At 35.5% G+C, this 25,172-nt stretch overlaps 1 protein-coding gene across 1 annotated transcript in view; it reads right to left on the minus strand.

The window, feature by feature from the left end:
• Positions 1 to 25,172, minus strand: part of LOC107035812 (metabotropic glutamate receptor 2) — a 104,623-nt gene that overhangs the window by 11,721 nt on the left and 67,730 nt on the right. Inside the window, exons 3-7 of the mRNA XM_015253407.2 lie at positions 19,932 to 20,102; positions 8,339 to 8,483; positions 3,191 to 3,442; positions 464 to 638; positions 245 to 351 (exon numbers count right to left, since the gene is read on the minus strand). Coding sequence (XP_015108893.1) covers positions 245 to 351; positions 464 to 638; positions 3,191 to 3,442; positions 8,339 to 8,483; positions 19,932 to 20,102 — 850 coding nt within the window. The remainder of the gene's footprint in view (positions 1 to 244; positions 352 to 463; positions 639 to 3,190; positions 3,443 to 8,338; positions 8,484 to 19,931; positions 20,103 to 25,172) is intronic.

Genomic DNA, 25,172 nt, shown 5'->3' on the forward strand with positions numbered 1-25,172 from the left:
TGAATGCATTCTCCTTTTTTTTAAATTCTTATTCTTATTTCACTGTTATTATTATTTTCTACTATTATTTTTTCCACTATTATTTTTTTTAATCAATTGAAGGAAACCTGTGTCACTAAAAATTGCATTTTCGGACTTTTTAGATCGTAATGGATCGGTATAACACAAAAAATCCGCAGCTTAAATTTGAACGATTGCAAAGTTTCCGTTTGGAAGCAAAAATATCTCAAGCTCCGTTTCTTACCCTCAAATTCGACTTTCCTGAGGTACTTCAATAACTCTGTGCCCTTTGTGGGTTTCATAGCGTCGCAAAGGCCAAACTCCCCCCGGCACAGGTCAGCGTGCATATCTCTGCGGGGAATCAGTTACAAATTGCGTTATGTCATGATATAGAAGTTCGTCTCCTGTGGCAGTATAAAGGGCATCAAAATGAACATTGGCAATGTTTGCAGGGGGATATTACCGGAATGCATAAGCAAATGCCATAACAGCGTCTGATACGAACTGCAGTTGATCCTCAAAGGCGGTATTCTGCTTTGTCAGCCGTTCCTGAATTGTACAGTTCTTCTTGTGTCTCTGATTATAGGGTGTGTCCGAGGAGTTTGGATACCGACATTCAAAGTGATCCTCCCAAAACTCTGGAATTTGTATAATTAATTAATTGAATTGTTCAATTATTCGAGAATGGTGGGGAGTTCGGAGGGATTAGAATAATTTGAGGATATTGCACGCGGAGGGAAATTCTCTAGAAAAGTTCTAGTTCTAGCGCGAGAAAAGAGCGCAAAGTGACGGCCAGGGAAAAATATTGGGTATAACAATTCTTTTTTTCTCGTACTTAGGATATTCAAGTGTCTTTTACAGCTTGCTGGGACAGTTTTACAGTTTACAGCGTTAAATTCCATTTTGAACAAAATTATTATGTTTTTTAACATTCGTTGTTTATAAATAAATGATTGAAATTGTTTAAAATTTCGTAAACCTCATTTATTTAGGCATAAAATTGAGTTTTGGTAATATTCTGGACGTGAATCAATTTATTTCGATTCCGAACACATGATTTTTATGGTGGAAAATTTATTCTTTACAAATAATTTATAAAAAAAGCTCGTAATTTTCAAAAATTGACATTTTTTCATTTTTTTATCAATCTTCCTCCAAAAGGACATCTTCTAATTTTTTTCAGATTTTTAAAATATTTTCTAACGGGTCAATATCGAGATTTAAATTCAGACCTGCGAAGTTTAAACAATAAAACCATTGTAAAACGTCCGGAAAGTTAGGGTCAAATGGGGCTCAAATGAAACCTCTGATATTCGACTAGCAAAGTAGAAAAGTATTTCACTGGAGAGAAAAAACCAAAGCACTTCGATGGATTGTAATTTTTCCAGTACTCTCACTCGAATTTTTCTGAACAATTTCTCTCAGTGCATATATTATATTTTAACAGCATGACCTTATCGCCTTAGTAAATAATATCCAAAGGTCTTTTTGTAGAAAATTAAATTCTCCGCAGAAAAGGATTTCTGACATTATCTCGTAAAGCCACTCTACCTCGAAATAATCCCTTGATTAATGGAAATGTTAAAGTCAATGAATATTTGAGAATTTGTAAACTCTCCTAAAATTGACATTCGCGAAATGCCCTCCGGATATAAAGTTGCCTAATGAATAATCCCTCCGAAAAAGTGAATCAATTTCCAAACTTAAAACTCCATGAAACTTAACTGCACCGAGTGCACCTTGTTCCAGCACCGAGTTGTTGGATTAGTGTTTGAGTTCAGTGAACGAAATGCCATTTCATGAATATTCATGCTTTTCCGTATCTTCTGAGTGATCTCGAAAGATACTAAAGCAATTTCAACTGAAAGCCGAGGCACTGCGACTGTATAATCACTTCAATCAAATAGTTATTTACAGTTTATGGAAACAATTCTATGTCAAACTGAATCAGTGAATTGAATCATCAATAACTCAAATCGATTCTATATTTCTGCTCATTATTAAGATTCATTTTGCAATTGAAGTAATAACTACATTTTAATTTACGTCGGATTTTTGCGTTGAATTTACGTTGAGAACGTGAATTTAATTTGAGATGAAATCGTTCATGAAATTTGTTATTCCTTTAAGGAATTCAATGGAATAGAACTTTTCATTTTAGACCATCACTAATATTACAAGGACATCTTGAATTTCCTTTAGACTGGAAATTGCTGGAACGATTGTTGCCCGAATTTTTACTATTTTCAGTCATTTTTATTATCATACAGATCTGAAAATTCAATTTTCGTAGAATATTTCTGAAATTAATTGATTTGTGAGTAGAAACATTTACGACTAATTCATGTGAACTGGTAGTTGTTAAACATTTTGAGATTGTCAACTCAAAGTTTCGTAGATAACTAACGCATATGAATCGAATAAAATTCTTTATTTGAGATTTTTCTATTTATCGCAACAATATTTTTGTTGAAAACGAATGGACTCGTAACTTTACTATCAATGGAAGTGTTGTAATCATACGGTATAAATAATGCATTCATTTCAAATGAGGAATCATTACGTGTAAATTAATTAGTTCTCTTAGCCGTCCACACGGAGAAAAAAGTTGGAGAAAAATTACCAAATAAATCAAACAATTGTGGAGCGGAATCCCTTTCCAGGTGTTTTTTACTCTATATCGGGGTAAAAAGTGCGAGACGAATGGTGAATTTTTCCCCGCTGACTGGCGAAAATTTACACGCAGAAAAACCTGAACGTTAATTAATTATTGCTAAACGTATTCTAGGGTCAAAATAAAAACGTAAGTTATCATATTTTGAGGGAAACATTCTTATTTGTCCACAAGCAAACTGATTCAACACGAAAAGAATCTTCAGGGGAACACATAATTTTTCCTCACAACTTATTTTTTATCTCGCTGCACTTCACATACAAAAAAAATATTATTTGATTTGAGTGAAAACGCAAATACATTATCCCCCGAGATGCATAATTAAACTGCATTTTCACGGATAAATAACTGTCTTATTCATATCAATTAATCGTAATTCACAATTTGAATGAACTGATGCTATTACACAGCGCAAGAGGATTTGATATCTGAATCCTCATTATCTCCCCGGTATTGAACGTGAAAATCTCTCTCTTCTCGCTCCTGGCTCAAGCATATAATTCTAATGAAACTTACCCACGAACCAGGGATTCCTCCGATTATTTTCCACAGTTAGACTGAGGAAATAGTCCTCGAAACCCTCGACAGGATTTGCCTGCGGTTGAACAGACAATGTGCCCTCGACTTCGGGCTCATTATTATTGCTGACTAGTCCCCTTGCACTCCAGCCATCACTACCAATCCAGGAAAATGCACCAGTTGCGTTGCACCGCCTGACTGCTCTCATTACGCCAGCTACCTCCTGATCGGATCCGAATATAATGCATCCTGTTTCAGAAAGTGGAAACTCGGTCAGTTGAGGATTACTAAATTGAAACAATTCCGTGATTCTTGATCAATTTGTTTTTTTAATCGTGAAGGGAGTTCGGAGAAGTGAATGAGCGTATTACTCTGCATCTCGACGAATTTTTAGGATATCACATCGCGATTTATTTCCTTGGAAATCTTTATTCCGAATGTATAGGGCAGCTGAGGCATGTACCGCCCACCTAAGGGAACTGAGTCTTTTTTCCAGCGTCGCACTCTACAAGGAGTCATAAATGGTCAGAATGGGTTCTTCGAGGTGTTTACTCGAAGATGTGAAGAGGACAGATTTTTTATTGACATTAAACATATTTAATTATGTAATTCAATTCCCATCGGCCAGTGAGCGATGGAATCGAACTTTGAGGGTAATACCGCCCGGCATGCGTCCAATACCGCTCACTTTGTTTTGATGACTTTTTTGAGCAATGCAGAACAATTGTTATAATTTTTCCTATTTTCATCCTTCGCTTCCATTCTTTGGCTCCTTTTGAGAAAGATTTCACGTGAATAATAATAAATTATCTTGAATTTACCCGCAGTTTCAGTGGCTACCGGATACCCCAAACAATTGAGCTGTCACTCGACCGCCCTGTAGCTGCAGAGTCTAGCAGCCCTATAGAAACCCTGGGCGGCATTACCCACAAACTCTGGGCGGAATCACCCACAAACGCGGAGGGACATAAAATAACCAATAATAACTGATGAAGATATTTTTCTGCTATCGAAAAGATCGCAATGGATGTGGAAATGTATAACGAACATATATTTCGCACACCATTCAATTATGGACCAACTGGAAATTTGAAAAATCTTAAATTCTGAGATCGAAATATTTTAAGAATTCGGTAGAAAATTATTTCGATCGTTTTTAACGGTGTTTCCACGGGAGAATATTAAAAATTTCTGTTGAAATTGCTTGTGGTTATCAAATATTTGCATAACAAAAAAAGAAAAAAAAAATTCTCAGCCAATCCTCAGAAATACGGGGGGGCGGTACAGGCACCAGCTGCCCTGAGTATTGATAAATTTAAGAAAAAAATTTCAAATTTTTCATTTTGGGATTATAATGGGTCGATGTAACACAAAAAATCCAAAACTTAAATTCGAACGATTACGTAAAATGTAAAAATATCCGCTGAATAAACCGTAAAAACAAATAAATGCACAATCATTCATCACCGAACTGATGAAACTGTTAATTACCCTTTACCCGTTTAATCGCCCGCAAACGCGACATCGGTATCCCCAGTGACCTCTTATTTCAACACTTAAAATAGAGCAGCAGAAATCCTCGATTTCTTCCGGGAATTTCGATATCACAAGCGAAAACAAATAAAAAAATCAAAGTTTTTCCAGTTCTCGCTATTGTGCAGCGGAGCTCGTGACGGCTCGTAATTAATCATTCTCACAATGAGTCTACCTGCATAATTGTGAGTGGAGTTTCCAGATTTATTCACGTCGATGTGAGAATAGGGAGAAAATAATTGACGAAGAGTAATTATTCTTGGCACAATTAGGAAGCATGAAGAATGGTTTAATATTTCAAAGGTTTATTTTGAACAAACAAATTTGAAACAAAGTGAGTTAAATTTAATTGGAGACATTTATTTGAACGAATGTTTCCAATTCAATGTTTCAATTTCATACAGGAAAAATTAATGAGACAGTTATTTGTTTGATATTTGCCGAAAATGCCTGGAAAAAAAACAATGTTACTGGAAAGTAAATATTATATTGAATAATCTTCAGAGACAACTTTTTAAAATTAATGTTTTTGATCTTAATTGTGAACTATTTTCTGAAAATCAGACAGAAAGTTCCGATCCCGACAAGATATTGTAGTAAATTTGAGATATTTAAATTTTATTGAAATTTTCTCTTATTTCGTGGAATTTTTTTATTGGCATTCAACGAGTTTTTGTTTTTGAAAACAAAATACAAGAGTTTCCTATTTCCATTTAAATTTGTTGAATTTCGTAACTCTGTAATGTTGAAAAAACGAGAGCGAAAAGTCCTGGATTTTCGTGAAATCTTCATTCATTCTAAGAGAGTTCTGTAAGAATCAGAGAAAAACGGTCTGGAGTTCGTACACGGAAAAAAATATACTTGAATTGAGTACATTTTATACCAGAATCAAGTATAAAATATTTTAGTAAATTTGGTTTTCAATTAAAGAAATCAAATGTCCTCCGCGCAATATGACTCCTCAATCAGTGATAAATATCGTCCGAGCAATCGTCCAAGATTTTCGAATGGTCACACTGAATCGTAATGGCCCTCATTACCTCACGAGCAACTTTTCCGCCAAATTCACTTCCAAACGAAAAACCTACAAGTATCCAGACGTTGTGCCCACATGAGCATCCCCATGGGAGAACACGAACGAGTAATGACCCTCCAGCAGCTATTCCTCACATTACTCACCTCCGGCAAAAAGAGGACCGAAGAACCCAGATACGTGAAAAAAAAATCTTTCAAGATGAAGAAAGAACTGAGGAGAAGGTAAGTTGAAACATTTCTACCACGGACGAAAACTATTCTTCAAATTTTTTACTTTGAGAATCCGCGTGTGAAAGCTGCTGATAGATTTCCAAAGATTAGAGCATTATAGAAAGACTTTAAAAAAATCATTTTCATTTACTCTACTCTAGAGACGTGACAATGTTATGAAATTCAAAATTCACTTTCTCATGATCTACTGGTGAATCTAATTTCACCAACGCATCCCCTTAAAAATTAAAAACTCTCAGGACGTAATTTTTACTTGCTCAACTGCTTTCCCAAAAGTTCCCTTCCAAATTCCCCCAAAAATCCCTGAAAAAGACGATAAGCCTCTTCAACACTTGTTTCAACCCAATAAACCCTCGAATCCCCTTGATCCCGAGTCGTATCTCACCATCACTTTTTGCCACTCCTCGTTCCCAGGAGAAGCCCCTATAGACTCCCTATGAACCCGGGGAGTGATCAGTTTGGATTAAGACGCGAAAGCCATCAGCGATATAACTCATACACCGCTGACAAAGATCAAAAGGTACCTCTGAGATTTTTCCCACGTATTGTACGTTTTAAACCAAGAAAATCATTGTCATGTCGCGGACGAAGTGATTGGAGTTGCTTCTGAGGCTCCCCGTGGCCGCAAAAATTGATGAAGAAAAATAACGAGCGTTTTCTTATTTCAACTGTCCTCACCGATGAAAGAAAACTTTGAAGATCACATCTGCACCCATAGCTGCGCCTTGATAGTTCCTTTCTCCTTTAATTTAATTTCTTCGTCTCATTGTTCTCAACCGTATCGCCTGTGTCTCACGATCAGTATTCTTTCCGCTCTGACGTAAGATCAAAGCACAACATGAGGCATTGGACTATTATTTTGTCTGCTTTTGTGAACGAAAAATATATCTCATAATATCGGTTAGAAAAAAATTGAAATTTTAGCTTTTGTTTGAAAGTAATTTCCAGTGAGATCAAAGCACCATTTAAATCAGGGCGTTATTAGTTTTTAGTTCGTGAACGATAAAAGTTGATCGGAAGAATGAAGAAACTCTTTGGTATTTAATTAATATGAGGAAAATGGGCTGGAGGGGGAGAGCCTGGAATTTATTAAATTCATAACAAAAACTGTTTGAACTTCAGATACTTTTCGTAGATATTTTTTATTTTATTTTCTATATTTTATCATTAAAAAATACCTGAATTAAACGAGAAGCGATTTATGAATTTAAGTTGATGAGCTTGATTGATGAATGCGTTCATTTAGTAATTAATTAATCGATTAATGAGACAATGAGGAAAAAAGAGGAAAAAATCTCCAGACATTTTCTTTTGAAATTCCATATGAAAAAAACAGGTTATTAAAAAAATCATACTCTATTTAATTCTTTACAAATTGTTCGGAGAATGAAAAATAGATCTCATAATAAGATTTGTTAGAAAAAAATTGAAATTTCATCTTTAGTTTGAAAGAAATTTTCCGGGAGGTGAAGGCACCATTTAAATCAGTGAGTTATTAGTTTTTAGTTTGTGAACGACAAAAGTCTCGAGACACTTCCTTCCGGAGTCGAAACAAAAAACTTCACATCCATCGATGAAATAATCTGCACTAGATTTTCCTATTGGCCAGCTTTCACCACTTCCCAACATGAATGAGTTTCGATATCCGCAAACTCTAGAGTGGTCTGACTCTCTTCCTAGTTTCATAATAGAATCGAGGGCTTTTCGATTTTCCCGATAATTGAATTTTCTATTTCTGCTGAAGAAGATGTGCTTTTCTCTGGAGAAAGGATTACGGGAAAAAGTGAAATTTACCACAAAAGCAGTGGAGCCGAATTCTATCGAAACGCACGCTCTTCCCTTTCGCAAACCCACCATTTGGCAGTCGATTAACTCGACGGGGCTAACAACAAACAAAATTAAATAAATTTAAAAAAATAATATCCAATATGAATATTGCAGAGGTGGATTCGATTCATACATTTCGCAAACTTCCACTCTAACCCTAGATTGATCAACGCATGAAGGAAACGGAAAAAATTCACCGTGTTCCCTCATTTGGCCTATGCCTTGTGTGTTGAAAGCCCGGATTTCATAATTTGTTATCTCCGAACCTGTGTAGAAGAGCTAGTTACCATTTTTTCAATAGCCCAGACTATTATAAACATTATCTCTCAAAAACATGGGGAGAATCACAAGAAAAACGTGTTTCCTAGAGATATACCTTAATGACTCAAGCCGTAAGGGTAGAGCTACTTTAACGTTTTCGACGATCATATCTGGTGAACCAGCAGTATCATTACCATGAAAATTGTTTGTGTTATATTGATGATAGTGATATGAAGAGAAATGAGTTTTAGCTTTTACCTCGGGCCCTGGGCTTCGTTAGTAGCTTCTGCACGATACTGTCGTATGCCGTTTCATCGGCAACCCCGGAATCCTTCACAAGCTTCTCTTTGATGGCAATGCATATTTGATATTTTGATAGGAGCTCCTCAAGTTCCTCGTAAGCCTTTAACAAAGAAAATGGCGATTATTTTTAGTTAGTCGGGTTTGTTTCTGCAATTGGGAATTTAACTCGAGAGAGATATTCAGAAGCTGGTGATCAATTACAGAGAAAAAGTTTTCAAGTTCTAGACTTATGTTCTTGATTCTATCGATCTAGGAAAGACGGAAGCTTCATAAAGTTGGCTTATATTGAAATATATTGAAACTGCCTGAGGGCACACAGAAAAGTGGTTCGTTTGAATTGAATAAACTTTATTTAAATCAACTAGATCCTTTATTTGGTCGTAATGGAGGATCTACATGATTCAAATAAATTTTACACTAAAAAAAATTACTTCTGATCAGTAGAAGTACTTCTACTCAGTACCAAGGGGTTCTGGGGAAAAGACAAATTTTGTACTTCCTCGAAGTCACACAAGAACTGGATGCAAGTATCATGCGTCAAGTACCTCGGTACTTGTCACAAGTACTTTTGTTACTCGGGACAAGTGAAAAAAGTAGATGCACTGAGTACCTGGCTGGTACTTTTCAAAAGTACCAAAAGAAAATATAAGTAGCAATAGTACTCAAATCCAGTACTCATAATTTTTTTCAGGAATTCATTCAAGATTATAAATGAAGATCCAAATGTTGGAGCACAAGTGAACACACAGAAAAATCTGAAGGTAAAATACGTTTTTAAAATGGTACTTCGCGTTTTCAAAAATGTAATTTACGATTTTCTCAAACGGGTAAATTACGCTTTTGAGATCGTAAATTACGGTCAGAACAACGTGAATTACGATTTCAAAAATGTGAATTAAGATTCTCGCAATTACTAAAAGTACTTGGGCCGAGTATTTTTCGAACTTTTCGCAAGTGAACTTCCCCCAAGTACCGGTCGGTCTGGTGAGAAGTACATTTTTCTTTGGGTGATATTTAATTCAAAAAAACAATTTTTCTGGCTGCGCTGATCCTCAATTCTGGTTGGTCTGATTGCTCTTATGAGAGTCAAATTGACGCACGATCTATTGTCATTGACAACGCCCCGAAAACTGGACATAAATCAGGGAATTAAAAAAAAACGTACCTCCAGTTTATTGAACACACCTCCTTACTGCCCCTGAGGGTGTGACGTGTGATTTATCATCCCTAAATGTCCTCCCTCGCCCCATGAAGTTTACTAAAGACATTTTTTCTTGTGGACAGGCCTATCAGCTTTGGGGGAGGGGGGGGGGTCACTCGAGTGATATTCGAGATGCGATATGAGCGTAGTAATTCACTCTACATGACAAATGTATGTAAAAAATTGTGTTTATCAAGGCTGATATAGACATTGAAGTAATTCATAACCCTCAGGAATTGAGAGATTATTCTCCGTGTGGCATCTGTAGTATGTGTACGGGTTTTTGAAGGGTGGAATAAATGAAAAACTGACTGAAAGAGAAAAGAGTGGAGTACGTGAGTCAGCAGATGTGTGACAGCAAAAAGGCAATAAATCATACTCAGAAAAATTATTTATTTGAATCAAATCAATAAGTTTATTCGAATAGTATAACATGAAGTTTTTATTCAATTTAAAAATTTTTCTTCATTTTAGGGTTTGTTTGTTGAAATAAAAGGCGTTTTTTATTACTGATAAATCTTTATTTAATGCAAACAAATTCTTCATTTATAATAATTAAAATTTTTTCTTAGATTGAGAAAATTTCTTTGTGTGAATTAAATACACTTGTTCTTCGGACTTGATAAAAATGTATTCGATACTAATAATTTATTACCGCTATGGGATTGAAATTGACTCGAAAAAATTGAAAGAGAATAATGCAATAATTATTAAGGGAAAATGCGGCGAAGTGAAACGGTCTTTTTCTATACGGCACAAGAATATGGTTGGAAGATAATTGCGAATTTCCTTCACAAATTACAGGAAAATGTGATTTTCTTAAAATAAAACTCATTATTTTATGAAAACTCATCATTTGAAATCAATAAATTGTTCATTTGATTTCAATAAATGATTTATTTGGAATAAATAAATTGTTTACTTGATATAATTCAATACTTTTTCGTAAAACCAGTGAACAAGTTTGAACAAAGCAAAGTTCACGTAATAAAGTCATTGCAAAATGACCGGAAACATGGGCTCACATGGGGCGCAAATGAAAGCTCTGATGGTCGACTACAAAAGTAGAAAATCATTTCACTGGAGAAAAAATCGCCAAAGTTCTTGGATATCCTTGAGTTCACCGATAAAAACACTCAAAGTCCTAGTATTTTAGATTATCCGATGAAACCTTTCTTCTGTATAAATAATAAAAATTCATAATAGCTTAAGAATTATCTGAAGAGGGAACAACAGATGTAGGCATGATAATATCTACAATCCACGCGTTCTGCATGTGAAACTTCTGCGTGTATATCTGAGATAGAGGCTGTACCCTCGTACGTGTATATTTTTTGATCCTGCAGTCTTCTTTGAGCTACGGGGTAATTTCATCAGACAGCGACTGAGGATTTTCGTTCATATATGACACTGAAGAGAAGAAAAGATGAGTCTGATGAAGAGTGGGGAGGACTGATGAGGTCGTTAGGGAATCAAACTTCTCCGGAGTATTTTTTACACAAATATGAAATGCCTACCCTCTCTCACGAAGTTACAATTCATGGAGACAAATGTAGGATCATTCATCGTGTGAGAGTACCATTTATCAGGTGGATGACTTTTGAGAAGTTATGACAAGATGATTTCAAGAGCTCAAGTGGGAGTTATCCGAGACCATTAATTTTCCTGTCGTTAATCGTGATCATTCCGTTAATTATCGACTTTATGGGGAAATGTCGACGGACCCGTTCGTGATTGATAGAAAATTGAGGAAATAACAATTAACTTATGATGAATAGACAAACGAAAAAAAGAAAATTACGAAATTTTTAGACCTGCGAAGAAGTTGTTTGGGATTTTTGTCAACAAAATTAATGATTACCGGAAGTCGTGAATATCTGTGAATCTCAAAAAACTTTTATCGGAAATTTGTGGATCTACTCAAGAGAAAAACGAACAAGTTCTCAAACAAGTCTTGTTTCGGCCAACAAAAGCGTTAGTTAAAAATAAATGTTTGCTTCGAATTTGAATGTCTCACACACGAATAATTGCTGTTTTCAACAACAACGGAATATTTGGCTCAAGAGGCGGATCATTCATACAAGACGGGGCCTTATCAGGATAAAAATATCTTTTATTATACGACAATCATTTGCTCTGAGAGAACTCCATAGGGTTATGCTATAGAAAGAATACATTGACGAGGAATTAATCTACACCTCTTAGTAATTTTTCACTACGGTTATCTGGTAACTTTTTGTTGTTTTTTTTCTCAATCGAAACAACGGATTACCGAGAGATTCGCATAATAACGAACAATCTCACGTCTGACCAGTGCATTGCTTCACTACTTAATCCCTTCCATCTTGTTCACCCGTTATTCAAACCCCCTCGAGGGCTTGATTAAAACCTCAACGATGTATCACTCCCCCCGGAATTTATGTTGGAATGAAGTTTGTACATGCGCATCTCATTATCGTATTATCTCCCTTTAACCCAAAAATATGCGACCTAATGAAGGTTGATGGTGAATTTTTCAAGCGTATCAACTCATAAAATAGTATATTTACGAACAATACTTTTCATCACAATGTGGCGGACATTGGACTTTTGGCAAGCGGAGCGTGCCGAAAAGTTCACTTTTCGTCACAGCGTGATGAAAAAACGATTTTGCTTTCGAATGCAAGTTTGTAATCGTTTAAATTTAAGTCTCCAATTTTTTGTGATAGGATAACTAAATATCGTCTAAAAAGTCCGAATATAAAATTTTTAGATAGCGTCTATATGTATGCATGTATGTATCTAGTGCGGTATTTTTCTAATTTTTTTTCGACATTTTCTTACAAGTAATCTATCGAATTTCATGAAGTTTTTCATGAATAGCGACTTTAATAAACTCTATCCATTGAAGATTCGAAAGAATTTATATTTTTCCAATAATTTATTTCAATACCTTCTCAATCAACTTGAAAGGTGGTGAGAACAGCATCATTGTGTAGCAAGTTTAGAGATGTGAGTGACAAAACTGGCCGGTAATTACCAAATTTTCAAAAGAAAAAATTACCATTGGCCATAGGCATGAAATGACCGCCAACTAGTCCAGCGATTTCTACACTGTTAAAAATTTTCAACTGGAATTTCCAATACACTTTTCGCAAATTTTTATCACATTTAAGTTCCGCTGAAATTTCAAGGAATTTTGTCACTGAAAATTCTGAATTTCGGGGAAAAATTAATGAAAACTGTAAATTTTAGTTCAATTATTCCTTGAAAATTAGTAGCAACCCGGGGAATTTCAGTAAACATATTCTTGAGTTTTCAATTATTTGAAAATTCAAGTAAATTGATGACGTCTCGTCTTCTTACTCCTCAGAATTTTCGAATTTTATTGAATTTTCAGTGAAATCTAAAATTTCATGAATTTTCCCCTTTAAATTGCATTCAGTGACACTGTCCGGAAAATGACTAGTCAACTGTCCACGAAATTTCATTTTTTTTCCTAACATTGTATCATTGAGATCTCGGCCATTGATAATAATAGATAAATACAATAATAAATGATAATAATTTAATTCTATTAAAAAGTTGTCCAATCGAACCCTTGAAAACTGACCCAAAAATGACCGAAATAAAACTGACGGTCATTCCACATCTCCAACTATGACACGAAAAAATAGAAGAAGGGAATGGTGAAATAAGAATTGGAAAAAGAGGAGGATGCATTCGGAAGCAAATTGCTAATTTATTAGCAACAATAACTATAGTCATTTACAAAAAATGCAATTATCCACTTGTCCCCCTTTCAACCAAAAAATATGCGACCCGGTGTGCATCGATGGTGAGTTCTTGAAGCGTATCCACTCATAAAAGAGCCGTTTTAAAGTACACTTGGGACACAGTGTCTATACTCCTGCCTGAAATAATTTGATATCCATCATATTCCTTGTAAATATCCCTGAAAACAGCCCTTGGGGCTGTTTGACTTGCTCTAACAAATTTTCTACCTCCCCTGCGAGTCGAATTGACTTTATGTCCCCTTCGGCCAATACATCTGCGGTCGTAAAATGCAGAGGAAAAAGTATCTCTCCAAGTAATTCCTCAAGTGTAAAAAAGTTGGATAAATAGTGTACGAGTGGTTGCTTCTGCTGCCAGATGATTCAGCGGAGAGAATAGTCCGACTATTTTGGTGGGAAAATTTCAGGAATAGTTCCAATTTGGCACTGTACTGTTGAAAAATTTTCGACTGGGAAAAGTTTCTCGAAATTTTGTCTTGAAATCTCTTGTCATCGGGGTTATCTACAACTTTTTATTGTGATGTCGCGAGAGACTTCACGAGACAATATTCTGGAGAGATGGTCGTGGTCTCAATGAACAGATGGAAACTTTTGTCTCGTCGTAGTCTCGAAATACGCAGTATCGACTCCTCTCGTGATGACTCTGAGTCAATTTATCTCATCTCGGTCTCAAATTTTCGTGTTTTTTAATGTAAAATCTCGGATTTTGTCTCGGCTTGTCTCGTCTCGGTCTTCTATATATAAAAACCGTGAACAACTCGAAACTGAGATGAGATAAATTGACTCGGAGTCATCCCCAGAGGAGTCGGTACTGCGGGTTCCACGACTTTTCTTCCCCGATATTTTTTTCCAGACATTTCTTCCAATTGCCATTTCCTCCTCGTCCCTTTCTTTCCCGACAGATTTTCCTGAAACAAACTGTCTCCTCTTTTTCCCATCGATACCTGAGCAAATAATAATCCCTACGAACAGTAAAGTAAATGGCAAAAAAATTAATACAAGTCATAATCTTGTTTACAACAATTAAATATTACAAGAACAGTCCACAGAACATTACATGCAATTCAATCAGTCAAAGTAGACAAACAAACGATTTCAATTACGAATTTCATTAATTTCAACAACTGTGTTGACCAAATGTACGTCAAAATATACAAATTGAATCAGAAAATTAGAAAGGGAAGAAGTTGGGGAAAAATTAGCATAGGAAAAATTGACGCGAGGAAAATTGGGGGGAACAAATGTCGGGAAAGAAAAATCGGGGAAAAAATGTCGAGAAAAATACGACGAACCCTCGATACTGCGTATTTTGAGACTGAGACGAGACCAAAAATTTCCGACTTCACTGAAATCGAGACAATCTCTCCAAAGTTTTATCTCGTGATGTCACGTGAAGTCTCGTGAAGTCTCTCGCGTCATCACTAACTTTCAAAGATATAAAAAATCGATTGTTTATTTTCACTGAGCTCTTTCTGTCAATAACTGCGTGATAAAAAACTGAATAAATAAACTTCCTTTGAAAATTTAACCATTTGCGGTATGAAAGCCCACCCAACACCTGCCATTCTGAAAAATAAATGACAAAGCAAATTGGAAAATCCACCATGACCTCAAAAGCACGAAATTTATTTATACACTGCTGAATATAAAATTCCATTCAACTTCAATGTCCCTCCGTCGAATGAATAACCTGAATGACCGAATGGCAAAATTTTTTATTTTCACCTCATTTTGCGGGAAGCAAAAACCCCATGTCCGAGCCCCAAACCCTCAATTATGCTAATCCGAATGATTTAATGTGTCTTGTGGCTGCTATCCCTCAAGAATAATGAAAAAAATTAAAAAAGGAGAATAAATGAGCCCAAGTTTTTGTGAAGAGAAACGGACCCCGATGCCCGTTCTCATGAATTTTTCATAGAATTCCTTTCCATTGTTTGTTTTTCCGAGGCTCCAGCAATGCTCCACATTTAATTCTCTATTTTGTTCATTACATTTATTCCGCGTTTATTGCATTTTCTCCTCCCACACAATTCTCTTTTTTTATCTATTTTTTCTTCATTCCCTTTACCATTACCGAGCTTTCATTACCAACCACTTGGGTTGAAAGGAAAAAGTAGCGGAAAGAAGTCGCGGTAAAAAACGAGAGAGGGAAGGCGACAAAAAAATCTGAAGTGTTATTTATGCTTTGCATTAGCACCGCCAGGTCTGTTGGTTATTGTTATTATTATGATTTCCACCGGCGGACTCATCTCTTGTTTCGTCGGTGGAAAAAAATGAGAATGACTGAAGTGGAATATAAAAGTCGTGCTATTGTATCTGCAATTGAAAGGCTATCGAATGAGATTTTATGGTATTTCTATCATTTTTGAGTCGGAATAGAGAGACCATTCCCGCAGGGTCTGGAAAAAATGGCAATGCTGTTGCGAAAAAGCTTTTATTAGAATAACCCGATTTCCATAGACTGTCGAATATAAGATTCTATCTGAAATGAGCCGAAAAAATGAACAGCTACTGCGAAATATTCAGGTAAAAATAATGAAGAACTACTGCGAAATATTCAAAAGCTAGGAGAAAATATCCGAAATAAAACTGTCAGGTTGCCTCAAATACTGCGCTCTGATTGGTCGAAGTCCGATTGGGAGAAATAATCACTAAAAAAAGTCTCGTCTTTCCATGCAATTGGCTTATCGTCATTGCCACCTCACCGCTGAATAATTCATAGAGCCCAAGAGTCACTTTAATTATCGATCATCCTTAAAAATTAGGTGTCCTGGCTATCTGGGTATTACCGTTTCAATCGGATAACATACCGAGAATTTATAGTCTGGTGGGTGTTTTTTTTAACTACTCAGCAAATGCGTAGCTGACGCTCTGTCGACAGCTAAGACCCTCCGGTCGATATTACACACTGGTGGGAAAAAGGCATTACCCCGAGCTGTTCTTCACGTCTCTACGAGCACAACATGAATACGTTAATAACAAAACTGTATGTTATAGCACGGAAAAAGACGTAAAATGAACGTTACACTGTCAATAATTCCTTCCGTCGGTGGAAAATGAAATTTTTATGGGTTCCTTTTCGGCACAATCATAACTGATTCCAGTCGGGCTGTTGGAAAATTTCCAGAGAGGTAATTGCGGAAGGTAATTATGCTCCCGTGAAGAGATCTTTTGTCGTGTTGAATTAATTTATGAGATGACAATCCTTAAAAGACAAGAATAGTTTGACAGAAGGAAAAGAAGATATTGCTTCCCTTCGAACTCAAAGCGATTGAGCGTAAACGACAGTTATATCTTTATAATATCTGGAGATTTTTCTCTGCATAAACTCTCTGTTCATTCCACACGAAAGTCTCTGATTCATGATTCACTGAATCGAAGCTTTTAATATTTTTAGGCATTTTCTCATCTTCTGATACGAAAAAGCCGATTTCTTGTGGCAAAAAATTCATGAACACTTCAACAAAATCTGACATTGTCTGACACATTATCTGGAATTCTTATCCCAAGAAATTGATCCCCAAAGGATGGGATATTCGTGGCAAAATTGGTGCAAAAAATTTCTGAAGAGTGTAGCGAAATGAATTGAATTCTTGATGAGATACTAGTACTTTTCCGCCATCTGCAATCAAATATTGACATTCAGGACAAAATCACAATAAATTTTTCATGACTCGAAAATTCACGAATAAATCCACCTGAATTTTCCGGATTCCTACTGATGTTCATAGAATTAATGAACTGAAATTCACACTATCCATTGATGTATCCATCAAACTGCCAATTTTCCATAATTAAATTCCTCGAAATTCTGCTGCAGGCGAAATTATTCCGTTTCTTCGATTCATAAAAACGTCCAAAGAATTTACTTGTTTGATTGCATTTGCGAGAAAAAAAATCAATATCAATTACCGAAATGTGATTAGTTACAGAGCACACTAATCCATCAAACATTTTCAATTAACCCGAACCCGGCAATTTCCCCCAGCTCGATATCACCTACTCGTCGGTATCGGGTCACCCTATTGAGTGACAATTACGGGACAACTATTCGATTGAACAGTACTTCACGTGAGGTAGAACGAATGTAGAGAGCGCTCAACAGAATTGCCGAGGTGTCGTTGAAAATGTTTAAGGTACGGGTGAGCAATACCGAGGCATTTTCTATTGATGGTGTCACGCGAGTCGGACGAGGGTCGAGTGCCCGGACAGATGGAATTAAAGGAGGAAGAAGGATATTACGATAATTTGCATTTTCGGATGATGTCCCCGAAGGCATCGAATTAACATTTTGCGGTGGTGTCTAGCTGCTGGCTTGGGCCACTGTTTTCATTCGCCCGTTTTAATCAACCTTCGAGTTCCATCTGATTAACCTCGGCTGATGGAGCAGCAAAATTTTTGTTTATTCAATTTCCCTCTGGTATTACACTGAAATCCAATATATCTCGGCGGTTTACCATGTTTAATTAGGAACTTGATTGATGGGGTTGAAATTTACATTTTGAAGACGAGGGAATTTTTCATTCTGAGTGAATGCGTTTGGGAGGTAGATGTAATCAGAGGCGGGTTTAGGTAGTCTGTGGCGACGATAGGGAAAATTATCATTGCATAAATTATTATTAGGGCATTCGGCCTGAGGAACCGCGATTCTAATCTCGCTTTGTTCGATTAGATCGCGGTTTTCGGCCCCCAAAAAGCATGGACATTACACTTAAAAATTTCTACTGAAATTTCCGGTAAGAGATTTGGACATTTCTAACAAGTTGCATGTCCACTGAAATTTCAAGGAATTTTGTCATTGAAATTCATAATTTCAGGGAAAAATCCGTGGGAACTGTAAATATCAATGAATTATTCCGGAGGAATTACTGAAAAGCCAGGAAAATTCAGAGAAATCTATTCTTAACTTCCAGATTCCTCTGGATTTTCAGGAAAAATTTCTGATATTCCAAAAATTTTGAAGAAATTTCCTGAAAATTCAGGGGAATTTGGCGCAAAATATTCATTTTTCACTTGAAAATTCATGTAAATTGTCGAATTTCTGTTTTCCTACCGCGAAAAAAACGGGACTTCACTTGGATTTTCAGAGAAACTTGAAATTCGATTGACGTTTTCCCCTTAAATCGAATTCCAAGTCTTTTTCCGGACAATGCAGCTAAATTTTTTCTACAGTGAATCGAAATATTCATCTTCACTTGAAAATTGAAATTAATTTTTAAGTGAAAATGAATATTTATTGCAAAATTGCCTTGAATTTTAAGGAAAATTCTTTAAAATTTTTGGAACTCCAGAAATTTTTGAAGGAATTCCCTGAAAATTCAGAAGAATCTGAAATTCAAGGAGAGATTTCTCTAAATTATTCTGATTTTTCATCAATTCTTCCGGAATAATTGAAAAATTTGAACAAAGTCATGAGTATTCAGCGTCATTCAAATTAAATTTTGCACAGAATTATTATTCTTTCTAAACATTCGTTGTTGATAAACAAATAATTGAAATTGTTTAACCTTTTGGAAACCTTATTTTTTTAAGCATAAAATAGATTTCTGATCAAATTCTGAATATGAATAAATTTGTTCTGATTCCGCACGAATGATTTTTATGGCGGAAGCAATCTTCTTTCTACAATTACAAACAATCAATTGATTGTTTATAAATTATTTGTAAAAAATGCTCGTAATTTTCAAAAATTGCAATTTTTTAATAATTCCATCAATCTGCCTCCAAAAATAAATTTTCTCTTCTTCAGATTTTTTAAATGTTTCCAAACAGTTAAATGTCGAGATACAAATTCAGGCCTGCAGAGTTTAAATAACAAAATCATTGTAAAATGTCCTGAAACTGGGGGTCCAATGGGGCTCAAATGAAAGCTCTGATGTTCGACTACAAAAGTACAAGAGCATTTCACTGGAGAAAAAATTTCCAAAGTACTTGTATATCCTTAAACGTAATTTACGTTCAAGTTTTTCCATATATACAGCGATATTTAACAATTGCCATCTAGTGAACCACTCTTTGCAAGAAGTTTTACAATTTAAAATTTTTAATGAATAATTCCCCTTTTCTTCTCTCTCATCTCATGATAATGCACTACAGGTTCATTGGAGTGAAAAACGCCCGGCAAATTGAAATCTAACCGAGTTATTCCTACTACGCAGGAAATACTCTCTATTTTCCCCTGTACATTTTTTATTCACCGGGCAAGAGGAGGTATGACGGCGATATATATTTTTGAGTTTGACGACGACAGAGTAGTGACTCTCGTTTCCCCTGAAAGAGGTCGTACAAATAAATATTTATGGTGTCCCATCAGGCGTGAAAATTCTATCACCACGCTTCGCACCATTTTAAATTACCCTATTACTCCTGCACGAGGCCATTTTTTTTGCCTCTCTAATTTTTTTCCTCTCTCGCAGCCTTTGTTGAATATATTTTTTCCCGCTCTATCGATACCCCGAGAGCCTTTGAATGAGGAGTCATTTTTCGCGCGACGGAAACTCATTAAATGTTTTTTTACTCATGATTAATGCACCAAAAACTCGAAGATTAAAATTGTTTGATGCTTCATACTCACTTTTATACCGTAATTGCTCTCCTCATATATTATCGAAATATAACTCCAGCCCATTTTCCTGACGATATCGACCATCGCTTTAACTTGATAGTGATCACTGGGAATTGTTCTCGTGAAGTACTCGAAACGTTGTTTATTGGAGAGTTCAGGACTCGTTGAGAAGAATGACACCTGCGAACAAAAGGAAAAGGTGAAAAAAACTTAATCGAGTTAATTTCGCAGTCGATAAGGCCAGAGCAAATGGATTCGTAGAGTTATAGCTGCAATTTCTGAACTAAAATGATATTTTATCTTTATTTGCGAGAAAATTAAACAAGTGGGAAATTGCTTTTATATTAATATAGTTTAAGTTTTCCGATAATAAATTAAGGTTTGTCCGAATGGTCATTGTGCACACATCCGCTTCTATAGTATATAATTTATTGTTTCATATGATTTTGTTAAATTCAATGAAATTTCTTCTTTACTCAATAGTGTTATATTTTTTATTTAGTTTAATATTTTATGAAATTTCAAATATGACATGATATATATTTATACCATCCATTTGTCCGATGAAAATGGAGTCGAAGTTGGTAGTTTTACTGATTATTGAATAAATTTTAACCATTTTTTTATTCAAATAATCCGTGGAATGATTTCCGAAACTTTTTTATAAATCGTTTTCATGAATGATGCTATCTAAACTCATTTCCCTATCCTATTGTTTATTGCATTCTATTGTACACACAAGAATCCCTCCACATTGCAATCCTTGAAATTCACCAGTTACTAAAGTTTATAATTGCCCCCTAAAACATTAATTAGCTCTTCGGAGCTCCCGCAATGACCTAATTAATTAACGCGTAAATTTCTGCGAGTCCGAAAAAAGGGATTCGAGCGAATTCAGAAATTGCACCACTCGACGTTTAATTTTCCGTTGCATACCTAAAAAACTGATGAATTTAAATCAAATAAACAAGTTTATTCAAAAAGGACAAAATAAAGTTTTTATGCAAATTAAAAAGTGTTCTTAATTTGAGGTTTTGTTTGTATTAAATGAATTTTTTTTTTATTATTAATGAATCTTCATTTGATCCAAATAAATTCTTCATTAATAATCAATACAGATTTGTCTTATAGATATACAATAATTACTTATTGAGGGGAGAATGAGAAGAAGTAAAAGTTTTAAATATAATTTCGAACTTCCTTAAAAAAATACACGAAAATGTGATTTTCTCAAAATGAGGAAACTCTTTATTTCAAATAAATGAATTGTTCACTTGATTTTAATAAATGATTTATTCAAAATAAATAAACTGTTTTCTTGAATGTAATAAAAATTTTGATATAATGAGTTTCATTTGAAACAAGGGAACAAGTAACAAAAATTAAAGAGGGATTTTTACTTAGTTCAAATGAACCATTTTGCTGGGTACACCATCGGCATTCAGTGATGTCGCATGCTCCCGTAATTGATGCATCAAGTATTCATTGAAATGTGAATACGTAAGGTATTCCGAGTGGAATATATAGACAGCGTCGCAGATGCTGATATCAATTGTGTCCTGAGGTACCAGCCAGGGTTCTTTAACAGCATTGCTCTATATTTGTAGACACTCGAGAGTGCCACTGTGGCTTTGTAACAGTGAGGTATCATCTTATTTACTTTGGAAGTGTTGAGGGTACACTGAAGTAGACGTATATTGCCATTGCTTCTAACGATGAGGAGCGTGCATTCACTCGCAACTGTCAGGGAAATTCTCAGGGTTAATAGTTGTGGAGTGCTCACGAAAAGCTAGAGAAGATTCGACAAGTGATGAATAAAGGAGTTGTTCATGACTTGTGGATTTTGAAGGTGAAGTTTTCACAAAGTTTTAATGAATGTTGGTTGAATGAAAGTTGATATTCGGCTCAACACAGGATAATTGAGTTATTTGGCAGTAAAAATTACGTCCCAATCCGACGGAATAAATCCCCAAGTATTTGTAATTTGAGCACAAATATACAATGTTAACAATTTTTTGAAATGTCATGGAAGATATTATAATAATGCCTATGAGAGCGACGTTGAATAGAATTTAGGGAAAAAATGGCTGTGAAATTTCAAGTTTTAAGGAGAATTCACGGAAGTTCAGGAGTTTTCAGTGAGAGGCAGATGGAAATTTTACAACTGGATTGAATTTTTTTGTGAAACATGAATATTCAGAAGCAAAATGATATGAATTTTCAATTTTTCCCTGATTTTTCAGAATATTCACAAGTAATTGAACTGAAAAATCAAGTCTTTTATTGATTTCCAGATCACTTGAACAGAAAATCAATGGAATATGTGATTTTTCAATGACAAGATTCCCTCAAATTTCAGAGGAACTTGAATACGATAAAAATTTCCGGAATTTGGCACGAAAAATTCAGACGAAAATTTTTAACAGTGTACTATATTTGAAAAAAAAATGACTGAGAATTTGAATTTTCATTTGATTTCTCGGGAAAATCGCTTTAGAATCAGGGAAAATATTATTTACCTTCAAGATTCTATACTGCAAATTTTTTACAACAAATTACTGAAATTCAGAAAACTTTTCCGCTAACCGGAGGCATGTTTCTCTGTGGATAACTCTCAACTTTTTCACCTAAATTCATAATGGAAGAGATATTTGACCTGCACTGTTGGAAATTTTTTAAAATTTTATGGAACATATGATAGTAAATCTCATGAGAGTCGAATCGACTCATTGAATCGAATTTAAGGAGAAAATGGTTATGAAATTTCAAGTTTTAAGTAGAATTCACGAAGATTCATGAGTTTTTAGTGGCAGTGAGATGGAAATTTCACAACTGGATTGAATTTTTAGTGGAACATAAATATTCAGAAACAAAATCACATGAATTTTCAATTTTCCCCTGAATTTTCCAGATTTTTCCTAATTTTAACAGAATAATTGAACTGATAAATCAAGAATTTTATTGATTTCCAGATCACTTAACCAGAAAATCAATGGAATATTTGATTTTTCAATGACAAGATTTCCGAAATTTCAGTGGAACTTGAACACAACAAAAATTTCCGGAACATGGCACGGAAAATTCAGACGAAAATTTTTAACAGTGTACAGTGAAGTACAAATTCCGTATACCCTCTTGAATTCGAAAGATTTTCACCCTGAACTTCTCGCAAACAAAATTCCAATCGACTGAAGTAAAGCCCGAAGTTTTCTCCTTTCTTCTTCTCCAAATAAAAGCGAATGGGGCGAAGTGGAGGGACGAGATGTGAGTCCCGGTGCTTTTGCCAACGTCAATGGCTTTCTGATATTCCACCAACTCACCGTTTGCCCTCTTCGCTCCTTTCACAGATTTACTTTCAATATTCATGTCACGTAGGATCAGAGCACAGTCTCAGTGTTCGAAAGTACTGCCGGGAGGCTTGTGTACCAACCCTCTATGTCCTCTACTCTGACTCAGCGTTTGAGGAAAAGCACGTCCATTTCAATGGATTTTTTGTGAACATCTCCGGCGTAACGACGTTTTCAATTTTTTACCATCAGTCAATCTGCTTTTTTTATATTTTTTTGTGGAGAGGATTGATGGGATAAATGGAAAAACTTTATTTGGGTCGGCGGAAAATATTTTACAACTGTGACCATGTTCGCATGCTTTAGAGTTTGTCGAGGGATTTTTTTAATCCCCGTTTGGTCCTCGAATCGATGCACTACTCTTTTTACGACATGAGGTGCACAATTTTTTTTAAATGCCATTGGTTGCTATATGGTCCATGGAAAATTTACTAAACGTGACCGTAATCTGTGCCGAACTGTAATTTACGAATACGAAACAGTAAATTTCGTTTATTTAAACGTAATCGTTTGAGTTCGATGACAAACGTAATTTAGGGGAAATGAGTCGTTTTTTTCAGCCCCGCTCTCTACAAGCAGTCATAAACGGTTAGAACGGGTTCTTCGAGGTGTTTACTCGAAGATGTGAAGAGGACAGGTTTTTTATTAACATTAAACGGATTTAATTATGTAATTCAGTTGCCATCGGCCAGTGAGCGATGGCATCGAACTTTGAGGGTAATAGCGCCCGGCAACTGTTATAATTTTTCCTATTTTCATCCTTCGTTTCCATTCTGGCTCCATTTTGAGAAAGATTTCACGTGAATAATAATAAATTATCCTGAATTTACCCGATGTTTTAGTGGCCACCGACTACCCCAAACAATCGAGCTGTCACTCGACCGTCCTCTAGCTGCAGAGCCTAGCAACCCTATAGGAACCCTAAGCGGAATTACCCACAACCGCAGAGGCTGATAAAATAGCCAATAATAACTGATGAAGACATTTTTCTGCTATCGAAAAGATCGCAATGGATGTGGAAATGTATAACGAACATACATTTCGTACTCCATTCAATTATGGACCAACTGAAAATTTGAAAAATCTTAAATTCTGGGGTTGAAATATTTTGAGAATTCGGTAGGAAATGATTTGGATTTTTTTAAACGATGTATCCACGGGGAAAATTGAAAATTTCTGTTGATATTACTTGTTGTTATCAAATATTTGCATAATAAAAAAACAATTTTTTTTTCTCAGCCAGTCCTGAGAAATACGCGTGAGCGGTATTACCCGCTGAGCGGTACAGGCATCCGCTACCCTACGCTTCAACTTCAAACGTAAAATACGCTTCAGAAAGTCTAGAATACAATTTCTTAATCGTAATTTGCGGACAGATTTTATTGTGTGATAGGTACTTTCGTTTAATCATAATGAAGCTTGCTCACGCAATTCCAACGAACAGAAAAAAAAGTAATTTCTCACAATAGTATCACCCGGAAATTGTTTCATCATCAATTAGCATAATTCATTTGTGAATTCCCACTGCCGGAATAACACCGAGTGATTGATGATTCCCGGCATATTTGGATATTGGATAATTCGCCTATAGAAATGACCAGCCAACCCAATCACCTCAATTATCCCGGAGCTTTCACCCGTGTTGAAATTCTCGCGGGATGCACGTGAGCCCCGAACTTATCGTGTTCATATCACGCATCATGGGCACAAACTCACCTCCCCTCCATTTTCCTCGGCCCTGTCCGATTGAACGTCGGTAGTCAGTATTTCGTGTTGAAACTGATTCGTTGTTTTGAAACTACCCAGAAGTTGGAACTCTGTCGATGAATTTTCAACTAAAAATCTTGGCATGTAGATGGTGAACATCCCACTCGGCAGTTGTTTGTTCCAAACAATGAAATTG

The sequence above is a fragment of the Diachasma alloeum genome, unplaced genomic scaffold (assembly GCF_001412515.2).
Source record: "Diachasma alloeum isolate Michigan unplaced genomic scaffold, Dall2.0 Dall_scaffold_00201, whole genome shotgun sequence".
NCBI classification, from domain to species: domain Eukaryota; kingdom Metazoa; phylum Arthropoda; class Insecta; order Hymenoptera; family Braconidae; genus Diachasma; species Diachasma alloeum.